This window comes from Orycteropus afer, unplaced genomic scaffold, assembly GCF_000298275.1.
Source record: "Orycteropus afer afer isolate SDZICR_OR568_19922 unplaced genomic scaffold, OryAfe1.0 scaffold00208, whole genome shotgun sequence".
Classification (NCBI taxonomy): Eukaryota; Metazoa; Chordata; class Mammalia; order Tubulidentata; family Orycteropodidae; genus Orycteropus; species Orycteropus afer.
The window spans coordinates 200,092-221,396 of NW_006921795.1; the positions used below are offsets into that span (position 1 = coordinate 200,092).

The window sequence follows — 21,305 nt, forward strand, 5'->3', positions numbered from 1 at the left end:
ATCTGCGTTTTCTCTATGGATGTCACCAGTCACCACAATACCTTGTCACCTTAACCCAGAGCACAGTGTCTACTTCTTTAAGTATCTCCTTCAGGGCTCCCATCTAATCCAACATCAAATCTAGGGATTGTAGTTTTCATCTGTCTCTCCAGTTCCCTCTCCATTGTCACTAACTGATTTCAGGCCCTTGTCACATTTTTCCCAGGCCTATCGTAACAGTCTGTCTCCTGCAACTCTAATCACAATCTCCCCCTCACGCTTTAAGGCACCCTTTACACCCTTCACCAGACTGAGCTTCTGGAACATGTAGTGAACATGTCACCCCACCAACCAGAACTGCATGTCATTTCTCACTTGTTTCTCTAGAACTCCAGTTCTCTCGTAGGGTCATAGAGGGCACCATGAATGGCCCTTGCCAAGCTCTGCACCCTCTCATATACACTACTTCTTCCCTACTTCCCACTGTGTACCTGAACTACATACAGGTTGCCAACTAAAAGCAAGTCATTCACTCACACTCCACCTTTTGCTTGCAATTCCATTTCTATTCTTGACCCTATAGCTTAGTAGAGTCATGTTGTTGTGTTGTTGTTATGTGCCGTCGAGTCGGCCCCGACTCATAGTGACCCCTCCTTGGGTTTCCGAGGCAGTATCACTACGGAAGTAGGATTGCCCAACTTTCCTTCCGAGGAGTGGCATACTTGGGTTAAATTCCAACGTTGCCTTGTACTAGTTATCTACCCTTGAACAATATATACCCACACACGCACACGCACACATGCACTGCCGTTGAGTCAGATCTGACTCATAGTGACCCCTCCTTGAGTTTCCAAGGTAGTATCACTACGAAAATAGATTGCCCAGCCTTCCTTCTGAGAAGTGGCTGGTGGGTTTGGACCACCAGCCTCTGATTAGCAGTCAAATGCCTTAGGCACTGTGCTACCAGAGCTACCATACCTCATTAATCAACATTATTAGGTTCTGAGGACAAGGTCATTATATAAAAATTAGTGTTATGCAAAAATGGAGGATGACCACATAAGATCACAGAATGGAAGATGAGTACATCATTACGTAACTGCCAAATCGTATCATTACATAATTGCCAATTAATTACATCAGTATACAACTGCCAAACCACTGAGAATCATGGCCTAGCTAAGTGGACTTTAACCATCATAACCTTAACCATCAGCCAGTATTATTCTTACCTCATACCTTGTTATTCATTACTACCAGACATATGTTGTTAATACATAAAATAGGTAAGAGATTTTTACATTGTTCTAAATGTGAAATGTCAGATAATGAGATAGTCTGTAAGTGAAGAGTACATGTACTTAGGGATGTGGGCCTCATTTTCCTTATCTGTAAATTGGGGCTCACCAGGTGGTTTTTAGATGATAACATTCAGTCAGCTCTTACTCATGGTGACGCTATGTACAACAGAATAGAACATTGCCTGGTCTTGCACCACCCGCACAATCTTTGCTATACCTGAGCCCATCGTTGCAGCCACTGTGTCAGTACATCTTGTTGAGGGCCTTCTTCTTTTCACTGACCCTCCACTTTACTAGCTATGGTATCCTTCTCCAGGGAATGGCCCTTTCTGACAACATGACCAAAGTAGGTCAGATGAAATCTGGCCATTCTCATTTCCAAGGAGCATTACAGCTGCAATTCTTCCAGGACAAATTTGTTTGTCTTCCTGGTAGTCCATGGTACTTTCAGTATTCTTCTCCAGCATTACAACTCAAAAGTGTCAAAGCTTCTTTGGTCTTCCTTTTTCAGTGCCCAGTTTTCACATGCATATGAGGCAGTTGAAAACACCATGGTTTCGGTTAGGCACACCTTGGTCTTCAAAGAGACATCTTTGTTCTTCAGCACTTTTTTTTGTTTTGTTTTAATTGTGATTTGGGTGAAGATTTACAGCGCAAATTCACTTTCCATACAGCAGTTCATATACACTTTGTCTCATGACACTGACCATAGTTTATCACAATGCAACAGCTCCCCTCCCATCTCCTCCCCACAGTTACTTCTTCCCAGTGTCCATCCCTCCATGGGCTCCTGTCCCCTGAGCTGTCTCACTGTGCATAAGCAGCCCTTCTTTCTCCCATGATTGTTCTCTCGAAGGAGTGTATCTACTTGAGGTAAATATTCAACTCATATGCCTGTCTTTTGTTTGGCTGGAAACCACAGGTGTGGGTTCAATTCCAGACCCGAAGGGCAGCCAGGGGCCATAGTCTCAGTGGTTCCATCAGCTCTATTGGACCAGCAAACCTGCCCCCCCCTTTTTTTCCTCCAGTGATTTTGAGTTTTCTTCCACATTGTTCTCCCTCTCTATCAAGGATCTCCTATATAGATCCCCTTCCAAGTGGGTGACAGTAGTAGCCAGGCACCATCTAGTTCTTCTGGTCTCATAGTCATATAGTATGCAGGTCAGATGGTGTACCAGTCGCTAGGACTAATTGTTTCCATGAATTTTGGTTTTCTTCATTCTTCTTTGTTCTGGATGATGAGAGACCTATCATTGCATCTAGATGCCAGCTTGCTAGCTTTTAAAATCCCAGTCGCTACTTGCCAAGGTAGGAGGTAGAACAATGTTTTGTGTAGTATGTTATGCCAATTGAGCTTGATGACCCCTGCGACTGTGGTCCCAAGCCCACAGGTTCAAATAATCGGTCTCTCTGGGTAGCTATCTGCAACCAAGTAGTGACCACAACCTTGCTCCTTGTCAGCTCTACTATACACCTGGGAATTCTGATCTTTCACATAAACTTGTAGGACCATTGTCTGCCAACCCTACATATGTACTTGGATACACTACCCATTTCATAGACATACCTAATCGTACAGCCTCTCCACTCATCTATCCATCCATATACCAATGTTTGCCTTCATTGACAACGCAGTACTAAATGTGAAAAAGGGTTCATATTTGTTGTCTGTACCTCCCATGTACCTCTCTATGTCTTTTTCATCCTCAATGCTGTAATATTGGTCACACAGATTTGGTGCATTGCCCTTCTCTTCACCCAAATCAATACTTATCTCTATCTATCTAACAACGTTCCCTTCCCTCCCCTCCCACCCCTGGTAACCAACAAAGAAAATTTCCTTCTATAGATAAACCTTTCCTTAACTTTTACAATAACGGACTAATACAATACTTGTCCTTTTGTGATTGACTTATTTCACTCATCATAATGTCCTCCAAGTTCATCCACGTTATGCAGTGTTTTTAAGATTCTAAATTATTCTTTAGTGATGCATAATATTTCACTGTGTGTATGTACCATAGTTTGATTATCCATTCCTCAGTTGATGGACACCTAGGTTGTTTCCATCTTTTGGGTATTGTAAATAGTGCTGCGATGAACATGGTTGTGCATATATCTGTTCTTGTCATGGCTCTCACTTCTTTAGAGTATATACCTAGTAATTAAATGGCTGGGTCAAATGGTAGTTCTAATTCCAACTTTTGAAGGAATCACCATACTGCTTTCCACAATGATTGTACCATTTTACAGTCCCACCAGCAGTGTATGAGAGTCCCAATCTCTCCACAACCTCACCAGCATTTATTATTTTCTATCCTGTAGAACTTTGCTATTAGTCTTGGAGCAAGATGGTATTGTTGTTTTGATTTGAGCAAGATGGTATTATTGTTTTGATTTGCATCTCTCTAATAGCTAATGATCCTGAGCATTTCTTCATGTTTGTTGGCCACTTGAATATCCTCCTTGGTGAAGTGTCTGTTCATCTCTTCTCCCCATTTTTTAATTGGATTGTTTGTCTTTTTGTTATTGAAGTGTTGGAGTGTTCTATAAATTCTAGAGATAAGTCCCTTGTCAGATATGTTATTACCAAATATTTTTTCCCAATCTGTAGGTTCTCTTTTGGAGAAGTCTTTGGAGGCACATAAAAATTTAATTTTTAGAAGGTCCCAGTCATCTGGTTTCTCTTCTGCTGTTTGTGCATTTTGAGGTATGCTTGATATTCTTTTTATGCCATATATTAAGACCCTTAAATTTGTCCCTATATTTTCCCTGAGGAACTAGATTTGCCCATAGCAGTTGTGATAGTTGGGGTTGTGTGTGTCAACTGGGTTGGATCACAATTCTGAGTGGTTTAAGCAGTTGTAATGTGGTGATTCCTGTGATGAGATCAGATGTATGTGTTTTGAGCAGCCAATCCATTGAAAGGGAGTTTTCCTTGGGGTGTGCCTGCTTCCAGTATATAGATATGGACATCTTGGGAAAGACACAGACTCTTCTGTGGTTATGGATCCGGTTGTGCTGCCTACAACTGGCTGTGAGTGAACAATCCACTCTGTGACCTGGTGATCTTGGTTTCGTCATCCATCAGAGTCAGCAGCCAGAATACTGACTGCCAACCTTCAGCTTATCAGACCCTGCAGCTGCATGAGTTGGGAAGAGCCTCCAGCTTGACATTTGCTCCAGGCACTTGGGATTTGCCAGCTTCTATAAGTGTGTGAGCCATTTTCCTAAGATAAATTTCTCTATATATATAAGGAGCACTGGTGGCATAGTGCCTAAGGCATCTGACTGCTAACCAGAAGGCTGGCAGTGCACTCTCATCAGCCACTCCTCAGAAGGAAGGTTGGGCAATCTACTCCCAAAGTGATACCGCCTCAGAAACCCAAAGAAGGGTCACTATGGGTCAGATCCGACTTGACGGCAGTGAGTTTAATTTGGTTTTGGTTTCTCTCTGTATAAATTTTACTGGTTTTGCTTTTCTGGAGAACCTAGCCTAACATAGCAATACAACCTTTGATTTCTTGAGTGCTGCCTGCGTTGGTGTTGATTGTGGAACCAAGTAATATGAAATCTTTGACAACCTTAATCTTTTATCCATTTATTGTAATACTGTTATTTGGTCCAGTTGTGAGGATTTTTGTTTTCCTTATCTTCAGGTGTAAGCTGTACTGCTGACTGTCATCTTTAATCTTCACCAGTAAGTACTTCAAGTCATCTTCACTTTCAGCAAGCAAGGTTGGGTCCCCTGCATATTGCAGGTTGTTAATGGTTCTCCCTCCAATCTTGATGCCACATTCTTCTTCATATAGCCCAGCTTCTTGGATTATTTGCTTACATATAGATTGAATAAGTATAGTGAAAGAATACAACCCTAATGCACACCTTTCTTGATTTTAAACCATGCAGTATCCCCTTGTTCTGTGCAAATGACAGCCTCTTGGTCTACATACAGGTTCCTCATGAATACACTGGAGTGTGCTGGAATTCCTCTTCTTCTCATTGTTATCCATATTTGTTATAATCAACACAGTCAAATGATTATGCACAGTCAATGAAACACAAGTAAACATCTTTCTAGTATTCTTTGCTTTCAGCCAAGATCCATCTGACATCAGCTAAGACATCCCTTGTTTCACAACCTCTTCTGAATCCAGCATTTCTAGAAGTTCTCTGTCAATATATTGCAGCAACCATTACTGAATTATCTTCAGTAAGATTTTACTTGCATGTGCTATTAATGATACTGTTCAATAATTTTCACATTCTGTGGGATCACCTTTATTTGGAATGGGTACAAATATGGATTTCTTCCAGTCGATTGTCTAAGTAGCTGTCTTCCATATCTCTTGGCATAGCCAAGTGAGTGCTTCCAGCATGAATCCATTTGTTGAAACATCTCAGTGTGTGTATTCCATCAATTCCTGGAGCATTATTTTTTTACCAATTCCTTCAGTACAGCTTCAGCTTCTTCCTTCAGTGCCACTGGTTATTGATCATATGCTGCCTCCTGAAATAGATAAGCATCAACCATTTCTTTTTGGTATGGTAACTGTATTCCTTCCATCTTCTTTTGATGTTTCCCGCATCATTCAGTATTTTGCCCATAGTATCTTTCAGTATTGAAACTCGGGGCTTGAATTATTTCTTCAGTTCTTTCAGCTTGAGAAATGCCAAAGTGTTTTCCTCCCTTTTGGTTTTCTAATTCCAGGTCTTTGCATATTTCACGGTAATAGTTGACTTTGTCTTCTCAAGCTCTTTTTGAAATCTTCCATTCAGCTGTTTTATCCTGTCATTTCTTCCATTTGCTTTAGCTATGCTGTATTCAGGAGGAAGTTTCAGGATGTCTTCTGGCATCATTTTGGTCTTTTCTTTTCTGTCTTTTTAACGACCTTTTGCTTTCTTCATGGATGATGTTCTTGATGTCATCCCACCATTCCTCTGGTTTTTAGTCATTGGTGTTCAGTGTGTCAAATCTATTCTTTAAACAGTCTGTAAATTCAAGTGGGATGAAATCAAGGTCATATTTTGGCTCTTATGGAATAGATTTGTTTTAGTTGCCTTCAGCTTCAACTTGAACTTGCATATGAGCAGTTGATGGTCTGTTCCACAGTCAGCTCCTGGCCTTGTTTTGATTAAAGACACTGAACTTCTTCATTGGCTGTTTCTACAGATATAGTTGATCTGATTCTTATGTACCCCATCTGGCAAAGTCCACGCGTATAGCTTCTTTTTATGTTGTTGAAAAAAGCGGTTTGCAATGGATAAGTCATTGGTCTTGTAAAATTCTATCATGTGTCTTCTGGCATCATTTCTATCACCAAGGCCTTATTTTCCAACTACTGGTGACTCCTCATTTCCAACTTTTGCATTCCAATCACTAGTAATAATCAAGACATCTTAATGCCATATGCGGTCAGTTTCAGACTGCAGAAGTTAAATATCTTCAATTTCCTCATCTTTGGCTTTCGTGGTTGGTGTATAAATTTTAATAATAGTAGTATAACTTTTCTTCCTTGTAGGTGTATGGATATTATCCTATCATTGACAACATTGTACTTCAGAATAGATCTTGAACATTTTTTGTGACTATGAATGCCACACTGTTCCTCTTCAATTTGTCATTCCTAGCATAGTAGATCATATAGTTATCTGATTCAAAGTGGGCAAAACCAGTCCATTTCAGATCTCTAATGCCTAGGATACTGATCTTTATGCATTCCATTTCATTTTGGACAACTCCTAATATTCCTACATTCATACATCGTACATTCCATGTTCTGATTATTAATGGAGGTTTGCAGCTGTTTCTTCCCATTTTGAGCCATGCCACATCAGCACATGGAGGTCCCCCAAAAAGCTTTACTACATCCACGCCATTCAGGTCAATTCTGCTTTGAGGTGGCAGCTCTTCCCTAGTCATATTTGGAATGCATTCTGACCAGAGGGGCTCATCTTCCAGCACTTATCAGGCAGTGTTTCAGTGCTATTCATAAAGTTTTCCAGTAATATATCAGACAGTATTTCATTACTATTTATAATGTTTTCACTAGTCAGTTCTTTGAGAAGTGGATGACCCCTTCCTTCTTCTGAGTCTGTCTTAGTCTAAAAGCTCTACTGAAACCTATCCACCATGGGTGACCCTTCTGGCATTTGAAATACCAGTGGCATAGCCTCCAGCCTCACAGTAACATGCAAGCCACCTCAGTTTGACAAACTAATCAACAAGTGGTGGAGGTTCACCATAGGCTCAATATGTAGGAAAATAATCTAGATTTATTACATACTTTGAATAAAATGATAACAATTGTTTATTTTATTTAAGATTTGATGTTTTGCCTCCAGTTGGTAGTCCAAAGACACCTCAGAATAAAGGCCTAATGGTGATCTTCTAAAAAAAAATCAGCTATTGAAAATTTTGTGGTTCACAGTTTTATTCTGACACATCAGAGGTTACCATGAGTCAGAAATGACTAGATAGCAACTGATTTAGTTGTTCAGTATAGTATTAAACCTCAAGTTCCTTAATAAAAGCCAGGCTCACAGACAACAAAGTAGTTCAAGGCTGCTGTGGAAAATAATTAACCTCAACAATGTCTAAATAAGGTTTTTGATGGGTTAAGGGCAGCAGTTATTTAGGACTTATCAAACAAGGTCTATCCAGGAAACATAGGTGGATCTACCATATATCAAGGCCTGACTTAGATGAATAAGATGGGTCCCTACCCTCCTGGAATCAGATGTATAAGCTAAGTGTTAAAATTTGCAAATTTCTAGCAGTCATGGTAGAATCATATCCAGAACCTAGAGAATCACCAACAAGGAAATAGTTAATTCTTTGAGATATAGATAGGAAGATACAGGCCAGAAAAGTCTTCATGGGAAAGTTGGTATAAGAAAGATGATGTGGGTTAAGTGTAAATAAGGATAGCAGCAGCTACCCATTATCACATGATAGGGTTTTTTTAATATCCACTGGGGATAGAGGAGTAGAGAATTAGTGAAAATTCAAACCCCTGCCCTCGTGTGGGATACAAACATTAAATGAGTATATAACATCCAGGAAGTGACAGATGCAAAGAAACAATACAAAGGGATGGTGAAGACCACAGAGTGGAAATGACAAAGTATATTGGATTTGCTTTAAAATATTGAGGTAAAAGAATAAACACTGATAGATTAGGCAAGAGTGTAAAAATCTTGGTAATGCTAGCATCTGGGTATTAGATCCATTCCAAAGAAAGGTGATCCCACAGAATGTGGAAATTATTGAACTATATCATTAACATCACATGCAAGTAAAATCTTGCTGAATGTCATTCAAAAACAGTTGCAACAGTATATTGATAGGGAACTTCAGAAATGCAAGCTAGATTCAGAAGCGGACATGGAATGAGGGATATCATTGCTGCTGTCAGACGGATCTTGGTTAAAAGCAAAGAATACTAGCAAGATCTTTACCTGTGTTTTATCAACTATGCAAAGGCATTTGACTGTATGGATCATAACAAATTATAGATAACATTGAGAAGAATGAGGATTCCAGACCACTTACTTGTGCTCATGCGGAACCTGTATGCAGACCAGGAGGCTGTCGTTCAAACAGAACAAGGGCATACTGCATGGTTCAAAATCAGGAAGGAAGTGCATCAGGACTGTATCCTTTCACCATGCTTATTCAATCTGTATGGTGAGCAAATAATCTGAGAAGCTGGGTTATGTGAAGAAGAACATGGCATTAGGACTGGAAGAAGATTCATTAACAACCTTTGATATGCAGACAACACAACCTTGCTTGCTGAAAGTGAAGATGACTTGGAGCACTTACTGATGAAGATTAAAGACCAAAATCTTCAGTATGGATTATACTTCAACTTAAAGAAAACAAAAATTGGACTTCTGACAAGATGGTGGAATAGGCAGACAAGCTACATAGACCATGTACAACAAAGCAGTGAGAAACCAAGTGAAACTGATTTAGAAGATGATCCTGGAACACTGAGCTTCAAAGAGATGGATGAAGAAGTGAATTAAATATCAACTAGTAGAAGAACCTGAATGAAACAGTGAATGAGGAGACAAATGGCATTGTGGAATGCCAGTTGTCCTGAGGGTACAACTATTTTGAATAACTCTGATAGCAACCTAAGAATTGACTCTGCAAACCAAGACTGCTTGGCCAAGGACTGCATTGGTGCCCAACGACAAGAAAGGAGACCAGCAAGGAAGGGGACAGGCGAATCTGTGGACTACTGGTGGCTGTCCTGAGGGTGCAGGCATTTTAAATGTTTGCAAGTGGCCAGCACAGTGGTTTTGAGTGTGCAATGGAGGAGATGATAGCACAATTCATAAACTAAATGAGCTCAGCACAGAAAATTATATAGCACAAAGACATCGGCAACACCATGAAAAAATACATAACAAAATGATATCAATAATTTCATACATGTTGATAATTACACTGAATGTTAATGGATTAAATGTATTGCTCAAGAGACAGAGAGTTGCAAACTGAATAAAAAACCATGACCCATCAATATGCTTTGTACAAGAGACTCACCTTAGAAAAACAATAATAGACTAAAAATCAAAGGTTGGAAAAAGATATACCAAGCAATGACAACTAAAAGAAAGCAGGAGTGGCAATATTAATTTCTGATAAAATAGACTTTAAGATAAAAACAATAATAAGAAACAAGGAAGGACATTATGCAATGATTAAAAGATCAGTTGAACAAGAGGACATAGCATAATAAATATTTATACACCCAGTGGAAGAGCCCCCATATACATAAAGGAGACTTTAACAGAATAGAAAAGACAAATAGATGACTCCAGTAATAGTAGAAAACTTTGATACACAACTTTGAATAAAATATAGAACAATTGGAAAGTAACTCAACAAAGATGCAGAAGAATTAAACAGTGTAATCAAGCAACTTGACCTTATAGAGCATGTCATCCAACAACACACTATACATTCTTTTCCAGTACACATGGAAAATTCTCCAAGGTTAACCATAGGTTAGGCCACAAAGCAAGCCTCAATAAATATAAAAAATTGAGATACTGCAAAGCATCTTCTCAGATCACAAAGCTATAAAATTAGAAATCAACACTAGGAAGACCAACAGAAAAAGAGCAAGTGCATGGAAACTGAATAACATGCTTCTCAAAAATGGCTGGGTGATAGAAGAAATAAAAAATGAAATTAAAAAATTCCTTGACTCAAATAAGAATGAAAACATATCAAAATTTTTTAGACACAGCAGAAGCAGTGATCAGAAGGCAATTTATAGCAATAAGTGCACCCACCAATAAAGAAGAAAGACCCAAAATCAATACCTTAACCCAGCATCTCCAAAAATTAGAAGAAAAAAAAAAAAGCAAGAAAAAAAAAAAGCAGGAAAAAAAGGCCTATAGTTACCAGAAGAAAAGAAATAATAAAGATTCAAGCAGAAATAAATGAAACAGAAAATAGACAGTAGAAAAAATTGAGTAGAAGTTGGTTCTTTGAAAAGAACAAATATCAGAATAATATGGAGAACTGTAATCCAAATAATTTGAAAACCTAGAAGAAATTAACAGATTTCTAGAAACACACTACTTGACTAAACTAATGCACACTGAGGTTGAAAACTTGAACAGAACCATAACAAAAGAAGAAATTGAACAGGTCATAAAAAAAATTACCAACAACACCAAAAAAAAAGTCCTAGCCTAGATGGTTTCACTGTACCAATCATTCAGAGAAGACCTGACACCAATCCTACTGAAACTATTCCAGAACATAGAAAAGGATGAAATCCTCCCAAATTCATTTTATGAAGCAAGAATAACTCTGATACCAAATCAGCCAAAAGCACCACTAAAAAGGAAAACTACAGACGAATATTCCTCATGAATATAGATGGAAAAATCTTCAATAAAATTGTAGCTAATGGACTCCAACAAAATATTAAAAAAATAATAATACATCATGACCAAGTGGCATTCATGCCAATTATGCAGGGATGGTTCAGCATTAGAAAATCAATCAATGTAATTCATCACATAAGTAAAATAAAGGAAAAGAGTCACATGATCATATCAATTGATAGAGAAAAAGGCATTTGATAAAATCCAACATCCATTCCTGATTAAAAAAAAAAAAAAACTCTCAGAAAAAGAGAAATAGGAGGGAAATTCCTCAACATAATGAAAGGCGTATATGCAAAACCAACAGCCAAACATTATTCTCAGTGGAGAGAGACTGAAACCATTCTCCTTGTGAACAAGAACAAGACAAGAGTGACCTCTATCTCTACTTCTGTTCAATATTGTATTAGAAGTCCTAGTCAAGGCAATAAGGCAAGAAAGGGAAATCAGAGACATCCAAATTGGTAAGGAAGAAGTCAAACTGTTTCTATTTGCTGATGATATGATCCTGTATATAGAAAACCCAAGAAACTCAGCAAGAAAACTACTGGAACTTACTGAAAGAGTTAGCGTAATAGCAGGGTACAAGATTGACATACAAAAATCAGTTGGATTACTCTACATCGGCAAAGAGGTGTCTGAAAAGGATATAAGGAAATCAGTACCATTTACAATGTTGTTGTTATGTGCCATTGAGTCGACCCGACTCACAGAGACCCCTCCTTGGGTTTCTGAGGCTGTATCACTATGAAAGTAGATCGCCTAACCTTCCTTCCAAGGAGTGGCTGGTGGGTTTGAACCTCCAGCCTTCTGGTTAGCAGTTGCAAAAAGGGCAGGGAGGCCACATGTTCTGACCTCCTCTAATCTTACAAGAGGAAGACAGGGTTACCAGCAGTAACCCAAGGCCTATTCCTACAAGGCCAGCCATGCTGCCTCCCTCCAGCCCTTTCACCAACCGTTCCTCCCAAAGCACCCACCACCTCTCTCCTGGGTTCAATAATTCGCTGCAGTGGCCACACAGAACTCACGGATTACGGGGTTTATTAGGGAAGCACCAGGCTACAACTCAAGTTCAGGAAGAATGCTTAGTCTCTCTCCCAGTCCACGTCCCTCAGCCAACAGTCTCTCACAGTCTCTTTCCCAGCAGTGCTATCCCTCGGTGTCTCACTCAGTGATGTGTGTCTCTTGCGTCTCTTTCCCAGCAGCACGTGTCTCTTTCAGGGGCGCGTGTCTCTTTCGGCAGCACATCTTCCTCAACCAGCAGTCAGAGAGAGTTCTGCCTCTAGGAGGCCTCCTTTTGAGCCCAGAAGGGTGGTCAAACTAGCCAACCATCAGAACTCTAAGCACGTGAGAGAGTGGGAACCTCCCAGAACATTGTATTGTGCCACGCCCAACAGAAATAACCCAGGTGGATAGCTTCAGCAATCAGGAGCTCCTCAGTTGCTCATAGAAAATCCCACCTTGGAATTTACAAAGACTCATGGGTAGAAAATCCACACTAAGTAATTTACTACAGCACAGCAGTCAAGCGCCTTAGGCACTACACTACCAGAGCTCCTCTATTTACAATAGCTACCAAAAAAATATTTGGGAATAAATCTTACCAGGAACACAAAAGACCTATATAAAGAAAACTACAAAACACTGCTTCAAGAAACTATAAGAGATCTACATACATAGTGGAAGTACATACCATGCTCATGGACAGGAAGATGGAACATTGTGGAAATGTCAGTACTACCCAAAGCAATCTATACATTCAATGCAGTCCTGATCCAGATTCCACCAACATTCTTAAAGACATGGAAAAAACAGTCACTAATTTTATATGGAAAGGAAAGAGACCTTGGATAAGCGAAGGACTTCTGAAGAAGAACAAAGTAGGAGGTCTCATTCACAGATCTCAAAACCGGCTACACAGCCATAATTAACAAAACAGCCAGGTATTGGTACAGTGACAGACACATAGACCAGTGGATCAGAATTGAGAAGCCAGAAATCAATCCATCAATCTTTGACAAAGGACCAAAATCCATTAAATGGGGAAGAGGTAGTCTCTTTCACAAATTGTGCTGGCAAAACTGGATATCCATTTGCAGAGAAATGAAACAAGATCCATATCTCAAACCATATAGAAAAACTAAAGGTGGATCAAAGTTTGAAACTTAAAACCTATAAAGTTCATCAAAGGAAACATAAGGGCAAACTTAGGGGCCCTAATTTATGGCAAAAATACTTTCAAGCATAACCCAAGATACCCAAACAGCAGAAGATGCACTAGGTGATTGGGACTTTCTAAAAATTAAATTATTATGTGCATCAGAAGATTTCTCCAAAAGAGTAAAAAGAGAACCTGCAGAATGAGGAAAGATACTCGGAAATGATATATCAGACAAGGGATTTATCTCTGAAATTTATGGAAAACTCCAACACCTCAACATCAAAAAGACAAACTTTACAATTAAAAAATGGGCAGAAGATATGAACAAACACTTCACCAAAGAAGATACTCAGGCAGCCAACAAACACATGAAGAAATGTTCATGATTCTTAGCCATTGAGAGATGCAAATCCAAACAACCATGAGATACCATCTCACCCCAGTATTAGTATCAAAGTTCAACAAGACAGAAAATAATGAATGCTGGCAAGGATGTGGAGAGACTGGGACCCTGCTGGTGGGACTGTAAAATGATAAAATCATTGTGGAAATCAGTATGATGATTCCTTAAAAAGTTGGAATAGATATACCATTTGAGCTAGCAATCCCATTACTAGGTATATATCCTAAAGAAGTGAGAAGCAAGACACAGACAGATATATGCACACTCATCTTCATTGCAGCACTCACTATACACAGTAGGAAAGGGATGGGATCAACCTACTTGCCTATCAACCAAGGAATGGATAAACAAACTGTGATACATACACACAATGGAATACTTTGCAGACCTAAAGAATGATGTGGAATCTGCAAAACACCACATAATGTGGATGAACTTGGCGGACATTATACTAAGTGAATTAAGTCTACCACAGAAGGACAAATATTGTATTAGTCTACTATTATAAAAAGTCAATGAAAGGTTTATACATAGAAGGAAACTTTGTTGGTTACCAGGAATGGAAGCAGAGGGGAGGCTAAGTTCCTAAATAGATTGAAAACATCATATGCATATATGTGTGTGTGTGTGTATACATATATATGTGTGTGTATATATATATATATATATATATATATATATGTACACCAATCAAAGATTATTAGCGGTTACCAGGGATAGGAGGGAGGGGTAGAGGGGTTTTTTTTGTTTGCAGAGCATTGAGTTTATCCTATTGGTAGTGGAATATTTTGGAATAGGATAGCAGTAACAGTGGGACAACATGAAAAATGTCATCAATGTCCCTGAGCTGTAAATGGGAAATTGTTATGTTGGCAGATGTCTTGTGTATGTGTTCACCACAATAAAAGTAAAAAAAAAAAAAAAAAAGGAAAAAGCCTCACAACTGGCCCGATAAGCAGCATCACGATAAGTAGAGAAAAGATTAAAGTTTTCAAAGATTTCATATTACTTGGTTCCATAATCAGCACTAATGGAAGCAGCAGTCAAGAAATCAGATACCGTATTGCCCTGGGCAAATCTGCTGCAAAAGACCTCTTTATGAAGAGCAAAGATGTCTTTTTGAAGAGGAAGGTGTGCCTAACCCAAGCCATGGTGTTTTCAGTCACCTTATATGCATGTCAAAGCTTGGCAGTGAATAAAGAAAACTGAGGAAGTATTGATGATTTTGAGTTGTGGTGTTGGCAAAGAATACTGAAAGTACAGTGGACTACCAGAAGAACAAACAAGTATGTCCTGGAAGAAGTGCAGCTGGAATGCTCCTTGGAAGCAAAAATGTCTAGACTTCATCCCACCTACATAGGAGCTCTGGTGACGAAGTGCCTAAGGCACTTGACTGCTAACCAGAAGGCTGGCTGTTCAAACCCACCAGCCACTCCTGGGAAGGAAGGTTGGGCAGTCTACTTCTGTAGTGACACCACCTCGGAAACCCAAGGAGGGGTTGTTGTGAGTCGGAGATGACTCGAGGGCACATAACAACAACACCACTTTGGTCATTGCAGTGTAGTAAATTACTTAGTGTGGCTTTTCTACCCATAAGTCTTTGTAAACTCCAAGGTGGAATTTGCCATGAGTAACTGAGGAGCTCCTGATTGCTAAAGTTGTCCACTTGGGATATTTCTGTTGAGAGTGGCACTAAACAATGTTGTGGGAGGTTCCTGCTCTCTCAGGTGTTTAGAATTCTGATGCTATGATTAGCTAGTTTGACCACTCTGCCGGGCTCAAAAGGAGGCCTCCTAGAGGCAGAACTCTCTCTGACTGCTGGCTGAGGAAGATGTGCTGCTGAAAGAGACATGCGCTCCTTAGACACGCGTTGCGGGGAAAGAGACGCAAGAGACACGCATTGCCGAGTAAGACACCGAGGGACACGCACTGCTAGGAAAGAGACTGTGAGAGACTGTTGGCTGAGGGACGGTGGGCTGGGGGAGAGACTGAGTATCTTTCCTAAACTTGAATTATAGCCTGTGGTGCTTCCCTAATAATCTGTGAGCTCTGTGTGGCCACTGCAGTGAATTTTCTAACCCAGGAAAGAGGTTGGTGGGTGCTTTGGGAGGAATGATTGGTGAAAGGGCAGGAGGGAGGCAGCATGTCTGTCCTTTCAGTAGTAGACCTTGGGCTATTGATGATGATTCTGTCTTCCTCTTGTGGGGTTAGAGGAAGTCAGAAAAATGTGGTCTCCTTGCCCTTTTAGCAGTCATGTTGTCAGAAGGAACTATTGCCTGGAGGATATCATGTTTGGTAAAGTGGAGGGTCAGTGAAAAAAGGGAAGGCCCTCAACGAGATGCATTGATATAGTGGCTGCAGCTATGGGCTCAGGTATAGCAAGGATTGTGAAGTTGATGCATGACTGGGCAGTGTTTCTTTCTGTTGTACTTAGGATCACTGGGCAGTGTTTCTTTCTGTTGACTTAGGATCGCATCTGACTGACTAGATAGCACCTAACAACAGCAACAGATATTGGATATATGCATATAAAATTTTGTATACTTTTGTGCTTAAATGTTTTCTTAACATAAAAATAAAAAGGAAAATGAAGGCAACATATAAAATGGCAGAATTTTAAAGGGATGTCCTGTGATACAGAATTACAGAAGAACCCTCTGTCAAGCTGAGGATAACTGTGTGAGATGCTTTTCATACCTGGGTAGAGATGTTGAACAGGCTCCTGTCCACACATTTGGAGTCCAAGAAGGAAGACTGGGGCTGAAGAGAGATGCCGGGAGTGAGTTGGAAGCAAGTAGGGTGTATTTAAATCCATGAGTCTAGCTAGCCTTAGGTAGTGAGTATAGATCAAGAGACAAGAGGACAGAGGACTTCATTCTAAAGTTTTGATCTGGAAAAGATGAGAAGTTCCAGCAAAGTGACTTCAAGTCTCGTTGTTGTTGTTGTTGTTGTTAGGTGCCGTCAAGTCGCTTCCAACTCATAGCGACCCCATGCACAGCAGAACAAAACACTGCCTGATCCCACACCAGCTCCACAATCCCTGCTATACTTGAGCCCATCATCGCAGCCACTGTGTCAATCCATCTCATTGAAGGCCTCCCCCTCTTTCATCGACCCTCCACCTTACCAAGCATGGCATCCTTCTCCAGGGAATGGTCCCTTCTGACAACATGACCAAAATAGATGAGATGAAGTCTGGCCATTCTTGCTTCCAAGGAGCATTTCGGGTGCACTTCCTCCAGGACAGATCTGTTAGTTCTTTTAACAGTCCATGGTACTTTCAGCATTCTTTGCCAGCACCACAACTCAAAAGTATCAACTCTTTTTCGGTCTTCCTTATTCATTATCCAGCTCTCACATGCATACGAGGCGATTGGAAATATCATGGCTTGTGTCAGGCGCACCTTAGTCCTCAAGGAGATATCCTTGCTCCTCAGCACTTGAAACAGTTCCTTTGTGGTTGACTTTCCCAATGATACACGAAGAAGGAGGAGGTCATCCACCTCTCAAATAATTGGCCAGGGAAAACCTTATGAATAGCAAAGAAACACAAGTCTCTTTAGGCACCAAGAAAAATACCCTAAAGGCCAAATAATTACCTGGGACTGCAAAGTCAGGTGAACTCAGGGTGAAAGATGACCATTGGCTGTGCAGTCTTAAGATCATGTCACAAAACACCATGTACTCACTGCTCAGCTATTGCAGATCTTAACATTTCTGTGGTAATACTTCAAATCTTTGAATTAGAAAATGAAATAAAACACTCAAGACTCCATCCCTGATGTCATTGCCCATTCTGAACTATCTCCACTGTTGCCTGGAGTGTACTTCACTACCTGTCTGATTCCTATCTCTCCTTATAGTGTCCTACACTCCTGCTAGGCCTCATAGTATATCACTTAGTGATGAGAACATATGCATATGGCTTGTGGATCCCCTCTTGCCTACTTGACTCCCGTACTCACTCCTTTGCTGTTCATTCCCACCTCCCTGGCTGACTCCTACTCACCTTGCACATTTCTTAGCAGCAATCTGTTTAGTGTTTTCTAACCAGCCCAAACAGAACTGATCAGTGCCGCATTTTAGTTCCAATAGAATATCCATCTCTATGCCTTTCTATGCCTTTTCATAAACTTGTGTGTTCATGAGGACTGAACTGTGTGGAAAATGGATGTGCTGGTCTCCCATGATACACCATATTTGGCTGTCATAGCACATACTTCACTGAATTGTATTTAACTGTTTGCCTCTGTTCCCCCACCTGCTTACCAAGCTGCCATCTCTCTGAGGGAGGGAAGCTGTCTTTCATTGTTTTTTTTGTTTTTTTTTTTTTAATCCCAAGTGCTTAACATTATAGGCCACTTGAGTTAGATGACCTGAATTCAAATCTAGGGTCCATCCATCACTTATGAGCTATATATGACCTTGAAAATTTACTGAACTTCTCTGAGCCTCAATTATTGTATCCACCTTAAAGGTGGGATAGTGAGAGGATTTGATGAGGAAATGAATATACAGCACTTAAAACAGTGCCTAGCACACAGTGAGAACTCTGTAAGTGTTAGGACCATCATTATAATTATTGGGCAGTAGTATATAAAAGAATGCACAGACAGATGGACAGATGAGTGGGTGAGTGGGTGACATAACTTTGTAATCTGGGTGCCTGCCCCTGTTCTTGACTAATCGTGGCTGCTAGTAAGTGTTGGCTGAATTAAAATTGAAATCTAGTGAAATGCTTCCTTTAATAATGTATCTGATTCCAGTAATGAGCAACCAAGGGTTTATGTATCACACCAGCTGTCACATACTATATATTGTTTCACAAAATAGTTCTTGGTGAGACGAAGGAAATTTGGTCGACGCTATCTTCTCTCTTTCCCTACCTTCTGATGTTGTTGTTGTTGTTGTTATGTGCCGTCGAGTCAAACCCGACTCATAGTGATCCCTCCTTGGGTTTCCGAGGCAGTATCACTACGGAAGCAGGATTGCCCAACCTTCCTTCCGAGGAGTGGCTGGTGGGTTTGAACCGCCAGCCGTCTGGTTAGCAGGCAAGTGTCTTAGCCACTATGCTACCAGAGCTCCCGATAGTTAGCTCCAACTCCACTTCTTTGGGAATTGTCCTTAACTCTTCTTCACAGTTTTGTCAACACTATTAAGGCTGAAATAAATTTTTAAACAATCGTGATTGAGTCATCTGCCTTTCTGACTGATTGAATCTGCAAACTGGTATTCACAGCACTTGTTTATATCCGAGTGTAGCAGTATTTTCTACTTCTTGAAAATGTGCCTTTTCATTTAGGCAAACCTCTCTTGTTAAATTGTCATCTAGGGGAAAATAACCAGGCATCATTCATCCCTTATCTGAAGTTTCTAACTTAAAGAAATGTGTGTTTCATTTTCTTTCTATAGGCTCCTCGTTCGGAAGCTCTCACCATTCTCGGTGCCCTTGTCTGCTTTCCAAACACCTACCAGGAGATCCCACTACTGCAATCAGTGGCAGAAGTTAACGAGGTCATCACAGGAACTGAAGATATCAAGGTAATAATCCACTTTACTAAATCTCAAGTTTAGCGTTTTTTAATTATACCTATATTATTATGTATTGATCTGCTTATCCTTGAAGTTTCGCTCTATAACATAGATGTTTCAGTAGTTGTTTATAGGAAGTGTAACTATATTAGATTCAGGCTATATTAGAGTAAAAACTGATAATTACTTTCTTCAGATTTTTTTAAGATGTTTATAATTTCTATGAATCATAATTATGTAGTGAGTGATCTGCATCAATTTTATTGGCTTAATTATGCTGCTTTAGGAAATCAAATGAACTTAAAAAATAATTGTTCAGTTCCATTGTTGGCCTGACGAAATGTTAGTAATAATTTGAAATGCTAAAATATTTCTTGAAGAATAAATGAAAAGTAAACATTTTTCTCTCCTCCCAATAATTTTGGGGCAAAGAAAAATGGTTTCAGACCCCAGAATCTATCTAAAGTACATGATTACGATATATAATATGATGTTTCCAATTAAAGTCAAAAATAACTGAGTTTTTTCTACCTGGAAATCTCATTCGCTTTGCTATTTGTTTTTATTTTCATTGTATTTGCTATTTGTTTTCATAGTATACCTGGATAGGCTTCTATCTAGGATGGATCAATTGCCTAGGGAGGGCCCTGCTGAGACCCCCATCATGCTATCCTTTCCACCTAGGTTCCCTCCTCTTGGCTTCTCCCTAGAGGAGCCTTTCAAGCTCTGTGGTCATTCAGGAACCCTAGCTGCCTGGAACATGACAGAATGTGTGGGAACCAACTATGAAACTAAGCTTTTATTTTATTTAATTTATGTTTTTAGCATTACCTCATAAATATTTTACTGAAGAATGCCACAGAGGAGCCAAATGAATGTGCAAGGTAAATGTTAAATAGAAGGTAAACTGTTATAGAATTTTAAGACTTATGTGTAAATGGTTCATGTTAAAAACACTTATGCTTCTCTGTTCCTCTTCCAAAAAAGACCCAAAGCCAAACCCACTGCCATCAAATCGATTCTGACTCCTAGCGTCTCCTATTGGGTTTCCAAGGTGGTAAATCGCTACAGAATTAGATTGCTTCATCTTCCTTCCACGAAGTGGCTGGTTGGTTTGAACTGCCTACCTTCTGGTTAACCATTAATTGCCTTAGGCACTGGACCACCAGCACTCCTTCCTGTTACTCTTAACACATTCTAAAAAGTATAATATAAATTATATCAGAAAAAATGCTTTACTTAATTATTTAAAATGCCATCATTTTTAAGTGAAAATAGTAAGGTATACAAGATTAGATATAGTATGTTATTTTTTATGTTAAAAAAAAAGGAAAATACAAATGTGTAGATATGTATGTATTCCTTCATATTTTCAGTAAGAAAGAAAATGGAAAGATAAACCAAAAACCAGTAAAAATGTATACCTATAGGATAGTGGTTCTCAAGAACAGGTGATTTTTCCCCATAAAGGACATTTGGCAGTATCTAGAGAAATTTAGTTGCTTCTGGCAGGCAACTCAGGTTGCTAGCAATCTGCAACCTAGATAGGAGGTTTTTCTGGACCACCTGTATAATGACAAGGCCCTCCCTTTCTTTCCAAGGTGAAGTCCAAATTTGGGAATACCAGTAGAGGGGAATACCAGTCTCTGATCTTCAATCCCCAGCTCTACACAGTGACCAGAAGCCCAGCTCCACCTTTTGCTGCCTCCTATGAATTGACTTACACCCTGATCTGTCTCTAGGCTAATGCCAATTTGGCATCCCATCGTCCATCACTGTCTTGTTAGCTCATTAATGACCTTAAAGGTTTTTTTAGGTTTTTTATGCTTGTATGTTTGTTTAGTCTAACTTCTTCAGGTTGTTGTTGTTATTTGCTGTCGAGTTGGCCCCGACTCATATCAACCCCTCCTTGGATTTCCGAGGCAGTATCACTACGGAAGTAGGATTGCCCAACCTTCCTTCTGAGGAGTGGCTGGTGGGTTTGAACCGCCAGCCTTCTGGTTAGCAGTCA

General features: G+C 39.8%; 1 protein-coding gene across 1 annotated transcript in view; it reads left to right on the top strand.

The window, feature by feature from the left end:
- The window catches only part of RALGAPA2 (Ral GTPase activating protein catalytic subunit alpha 2), a 479,248-nt gene that overhangs the window by 199,276 nt on the left and 258,667 nt on the right, over nucleotides 1-21,305 (top strand). The window contains 2 exon segments of the mRNA XM_042781969.1: nucleotides 19,175-19,303; nucleotides 20,120-20,178. Of these exon segments, the coding sequence (XP_042637903.1) occupies nucleotides 19,175-19,303; nucleotides 20,120-20,178 (188 nt within the window).